Source organism: Microtus ochrogaster, chromosome 8 (genome assembly GCF_000317375.1).
Source record: "Microtus ochrogaster isolate Prairie Vole_2 chromosome 8, MicOch1.0, whole genome shotgun sequence".
Lineage (NCBI taxonomy): Eukaryota > Metazoa > Chordata > Mammalia > Rodentia > Cricetidae > Microtus > Microtus ochrogaster.
Window position 1 is genome coordinate 83,763,975 of NC_022015.1, and position 5,703 is coordinate 83,769,677.

Below are 5,703 nucleotides of genomic sequence, written 5' to 3' on the forward strand. Positions count from 1 at the left end.
CCCACCCCCGTCTTCTCTACCAACCCCACGAACACACTCTTTCCCCTCAGCCTTCCTCCTCTGTCTGCGACTGGGTCTGCCTGGGCAACCCAGGACTGTTTTTCCATTTCGAGTCTATTGTTTTAATGACATCTGAAAAGCCCTTTTAATCATGTAGGGAAACCTAGTCACGGGTTCCAGAGTTACGTGTGTCCATCTCTGAGGACCATTCTTCTGCCTACCAGAGAATTCCTTCCTCTCCCCAGGAAAGTGGATTTCTGTCCCTTTGTGTTACTTACTAGGATTAATAATAATAGCAAGACTTTCACAACAAGCAATAAGTACATATAAGTAACTACGTTATGATAAAAATTATGTCATTTTGAATAATTATAAAGCGTCTCCCCTGTCATCCTTATAATAATTGTGTAGGTAATGGAGAAAGTCATTGTTGCTTTAGCAGTTGAAAAATTAATTGAACTTGGGTGAGCCTCAAAAATGTGTCCAGGGTCAAATTTCAGTACCCAGATGCTCTGTTTCATGTCTCAGACCAGGATCATTTATGCTGTGGTCAGGGCAGGTACCCCACAATGCCCTGAATGAGTGTGGCTTCTTGTTATTTACCAAGCCCTATGTTTTCCCACGTCTGTTCGGTACAAACCTTTTTTTGGTTGGGCACAGACCCTCGCTGAGTGCGAATTCCCAGGCTGTGTAGGAATTTGCAAAGGCATGGTGTTAGTTACAATAAATAAGTCGGTGTATCTGGCAGGCTCTACGGGTGGCTTCTGTGAAGATGGTGACATCACACTTTTAAACACTGTAAGAGAAAGTACGTTGGTCCTCCTTCTCTTGGGAGGTTGGCAGTGCGAGGATTGGTAGGCGTCATTGTGAACAAACCCAATGTGGAGTTGGAGAGGCTTAGAGCAAGTCTTGAAGGACTGGAGGAAGAGGGCAGACTCCTCCAGGGCCAACAAGGAAGGCTTTCCTCCATGGTACTGCCATCACTGACTCCTGAGTTCAGTCACCGTTCTGTTCTAGGTCAAATGCCCAGTGTACTTGCCAGACACGAGACCGAACGGGTCATAGATGTGTCAGCAGACACCTATTTCACTACCAACCGGTCTCAGAGGAGGACTCTTCCTCCTTTGTAAATGGCCTTCCTTCTTCCTCATATGGCAGAGAAAACGCAAGAGGAAGCGCTCCGTCATATCTTCTCATAAAGACTCTAACCTTACTGGGCCAGGGGCCTACCCTCCTGACCTTGTTAACTCAATTCCATGAAGGCTATCACGCTGGAGGCTGGGACCTCTGCATGTAAACAAAGTTTACATGTTCACAGTGCACAGTTCGGTTTATAGCTCAGCATGCGTCAGAACATGGAAAGTACACAGAGGAGCCTACTGTGGGCTGTGTGTGCAGCCAAGCAGCCTGAACTCTGCCCTGATAAAGAAATACGAGGAAAAAGTCCCAAGATGGCGTCTGTACTTCACACCCAAGATTTTTGCTCTCCACACAGCCTGTGCATTGGTGACTTTGCTGCAGGAGGGAGGGAGATGGTCTCCAAACACCTAGGTCCCATTGGGCTGAGAGTCCATTCTTCCCAGTAGGTGGCACAGCTAGCAGGGTTGACTAATGGATCCTCTCTCTCTCTCTCCCTCTCTCTCTTTTCCTCTCCCTCTCTGGCTGAAGGCTATTACTCATGGAGGAACCCAGGAAAAGGCTCCTGGTTTGTGCAGGCCCTCTGCTCCATGCTGAACGAGCATGGCAAAAAGCTGGAGATCATGCAGATACTGACCAGGGTGAATGACATGGTGGCCAGGCACTTCGAGTCCCAGTGTGATGATCCCCGCTTCAACGAGAAGAAGCAGATCCCCTGTATGGTCTCCATGCTCACCAAAGAACTCTTCTTCAGCCGGCCGTTGAGCATCCCTTCTAGCTGAGGACCAGCCGCCACTCACTGATGAGTCCAGTGCGATTTTCTAATCATTTTGATGCTCTCAAATGTTCAGAAATGTTAAAGAGATTTAATTTCAGGAGAGTATGTTGATTTAGCAGGGAGGAAATTTTCTGGTAATGTCTGATATTCTAGGTTTCTAGACGTTTTTTGTTTAATAATTTTGTTCATTGGATAGTTTTGTACTTTCCTTTTAAGTTTAATTTCTTGTTCATATTTCTTTTACCTGGTCATCACATTGAGTGATGAAATGCTATGAAAATGACCTCTAGAGAAAACTCGTTGGTGGTGGCATTAATGGAAAGCCAACGTCTTAGTCAAACTTGGCCAAGAGAATTCCAGTTCTTGACAAACAAATACAGCTACGATATTCATCGACCTCTCCTGGAAATCATGGCTGTTGTGTAGAGTTGGCTAGGACAGATTCTTATGCAGACCTTCCCAGGGAAGTGAAAAAACAGTTCATATTCTAGGATGCAGGACTCAGTCTAGAAAACCAGCCATTCTAGGTGCTTCAATGGGGACTTCACTTAAGAGGGTGATTAAGAAAAAGAGCCAAGCAGTAGCAATCTGCCTCGTGTGTGCCTGAGGCCCCAAGAGGAGGCTGCTTCCCTGGTCATCACTAAGAACTGGGTTAGCACTGCCTCCTAAGAGCCAGGGCCGCGGAGGGTTGTGGTACATGGAGCCCTGCCAAGGACAAAGCCACTGTCTGAGATAGAAACCGAGCCAGAGCTGAGTCCGACGCTGAGACATCCCCAGGCCTCCCCAGGCTTGCCCTCCTGTCCTCACCAGTGCCTCACCATTCCAAGGAATCTGCAAGCAGCTAGTGAGGCCCCCAGGGACCAAGGTCCCTGAGATGCAGAGCAGGGCAAGGGCTATTGAGCCGGGGAGTGGGTGTGACCGTGGCCCACATGTGAGCTTAGCTAATCAGTCCCCCTGTATGCAGAGCAGTTTATCTGTTCCTCGCTCGCCAGACCATCCACACAGGTGCTGAAGAACAATCTGTTTCTACTGCATATGAAAATAATGTTTTCGTATTTCAGATGCATCTGGGATTCTTTCAAATAGTCCAAGGTGTTTTGTTTTTTTTTTTTTTAGAATAATTTTTTGTTGCCTCTGATTCTACGAATGAAGCTTAGGGCAAAGGTCTTGGCGCTTTCTTTTCAAGGCACCGTTTTCTTAAGAATTTGTTCGTTATACATTTCTGTTTTTTCCATCTAATAAGTGTTAACAAATGTTCCTATTTATTAATTAAAATGTGGTTTAGTAACTCCTAACTGGTCCTGACTGCTTTCTTCTTGAAATTATTTCGGGCAGAGAAATTAGGGAAAATTAAAAAAGAAGAAGAGGAGGAGGGAGAGGAGGAGTTGGAAGAAGAGGAAGAAGACGACGTAGTAGTAGTTGTAGTTAGGAAATGGAGAAGATGACCCTGCTGACTTGGTCTCCATACAAAATACAAACATTTATTCTGAAGCTAGAGCACAAAAAGTGTGCAATCGCCTAGAAGTCAAATCATTTCAAAAAAGGGATAATTAACCTGTAAAAGCATTTGGGATGGACTACCTCCTATTAATTTGGGGTTGGGAGGAATCAGTGTTGTAAAAGTAGTCTTACCACAAAGCCAATTGTTTAAGACCAACTTGTAGAACTTGTCCTTGGTCCCTGCCATCAAAACTACACCAGATGGTCACAGTTGAAGTAGAGACTATGACCCTCCAGCTGCCAGAGTCCACAGGTTGTTGTAAGCAAAGTGGGCTAGTGTAGAAATAAAGGCATCCAAGTGTATGGACTGTTCATATCGGCCTAACCATTTATAAGTTCTGCCAAAGGGGAAGAAATGATCCCAAGGGCTAAGCTTTGATTATTTATTGATTTTGATGAAGTAAAGCCTTCTTTTTGCAAATTATTGACAACCAGGTTCATTTCTAAAATGAAATTATACATCTCTAGTTGTGCTCATGAGTGAGCTAAATCAAATGGTGAGAAATGGGGCCAGTGCTCTCTCAAGTGGAGACACTCGCGGATCCCCGTGTTTCATTAGGCACCACAACCACCAAGCTCACTTCTCTTGCACATTATTCAGTATCTAGATTCTCTGCATCTGATTGGATCTCTAGTTCATTCTCCACAGGCACATAAGTGATGTTTAATCCGTTACCACTTTGGGCTTCAGTGTCCATCCTTGTCCACTGCTAGTGTGGACTTTCTCCTTTTCATTGCAGAAGCATCTCTTGGTTCTCAGAGGCAGCTGGAGATAGTTTGTCTTTCCAAGTGCTGTGGTTTGGAAGAAAGAGGATTCCAGAGATTCGTGTAGTTTTCAACACCTGGTGCCCAGCCGGTGGTGCCAGTAGGGGAGGGCGGGGAACCTTTAGCAGACAGAGCCTTTCTAAAAGAAGTATGCCGCAGGGAGCCAGCTTTGGGGGTTTATAACACTGCCCCACACAAACCAGAAGGTAAAATGAACCCTTCCTTCTTGAGTTGCTTTTGGTCTCGGTATTTTTTTATCACAGCAAGAGAAGAGTGACCCCTGCTTATGTAGGTTACAAACAGTGGGTACTGCAGGTTGAGTGTGTAGTATCTAAGATATTGCAAAATGGTTTCATGTACTCAAAAAATCTGGGATTTGAGATCACTGGGATTAAGGATCCCTAGCTAATAAAATCTATCCAAATAATCCCAAACCTAAAATTCTAAAATCTGAAACACGTCCAATTCCAGGCATTCAGCTTTAGCTCAGGGATCTACAACCTGTACTTTCAACTCCTTAAACCCTGTTAAGAAAGCATCCTCATTCTTGGGTGCTCATAGAGACAGTTTGCTTATCAAGATGAGATATCCTCTCCCACGTGGGCCCGGGTTCATTCATAACTCTATGGCTACACTTTTTTTTTTTGTTAGTGTGGGAGTTGTGCACATGCCATGGTGTGCACGTGGCAGCCAGAGGATTGCTCTGTGGGATCCGTTCTCTCCTTTCACCTTTATCTGGGTTCCAAGGATCAAACTCCAGATACCAGGCTTTTCCAGCAAGCATCTTTACCTGCTGGGAGCAGTCCTTCCCAGTTCTCATTGGTCTGGAGAACCCAGGCTTTCCTTGCAGGAGAGCCCTGTGTCTTCATCACTTGAGTTTGCCGTGTGCGGTGTTAGGAGGGAGGCGGTGTTCTGAGTGGGCACCATGCACGCAGAACTGGATTTCTGCCTGTTCTTCCTCAGGGTGCCATCAGCCTATTTAAGCAGTTGGCTATTTATACATTCACAGATTGTCCTCAGCTCTATTCCTGAGCACATTTCTGTAAACCATTATAAGCCCGTTATGTTTATGAATTGCTTAAAACAGATTTCAAGATAAAGTAGTGGGATTTGTGCATGTGCCATTTAAAACCTTAGGCAGATGAACTCCTCTCTGTGAGAAAGCCTGTGGCATCTCCTGGAAGGTCACAGGCTCTGACTGACCTTCAGTCTCTTGCAGCTCATCGCCTGCCGTATTTCATCGGCAGGCTTGCCCATGACCAAGCATTGCCTGCTTGTATCCTGGGTGCACACCCCTCCCTCCTATTCTTCCTCTTTGGGACCTTTCCCAAAATGCAGTGGGCTAGGTGAGCAGCTGTGGTAGGCGAGCAGCTGTGGTAGGTGAGCAGCTGTGGTAGGCGAGCAGCTGTGGTAGGCGAGCAGCTGTGGTAGGCGGGCAGCTGTGCTAGGCGGGCAGCTGTGCTAGGCGAGCAGCTGTGCTAGGCAGGCAGCTGTGCTAGGCGGGCAGCTGTGCTAGGCGGGCA

At 46.2% G+C, this 5,703-nt stretch overlaps 1 protein-coding gene across 1 annotated transcript in view; it reads left to right on the top strand.

The window, feature by feature from the left end:
- The window catches only part of Casp7 (caspase 7), a 34,729-nt gene extending 31,575 nt beyond the window's left edge, over nt 1–3,154 (top strand). The window contains exon 7 of the mRNA XM_026781082.1: nt 1,669–3,154. Within this exon, the coding sequence (XP_026636883.1) occupies nt 1,669–1,919 (251 nt within the window). The 3' untranslated portion in view covers nt 1,920–3,154. The remainder of the gene's footprint in view (nt 1–1,668) is intronic.
- The last annotated feature ends 2,549 nt before the right edge of the window (nt 3,155–5,703 follow it).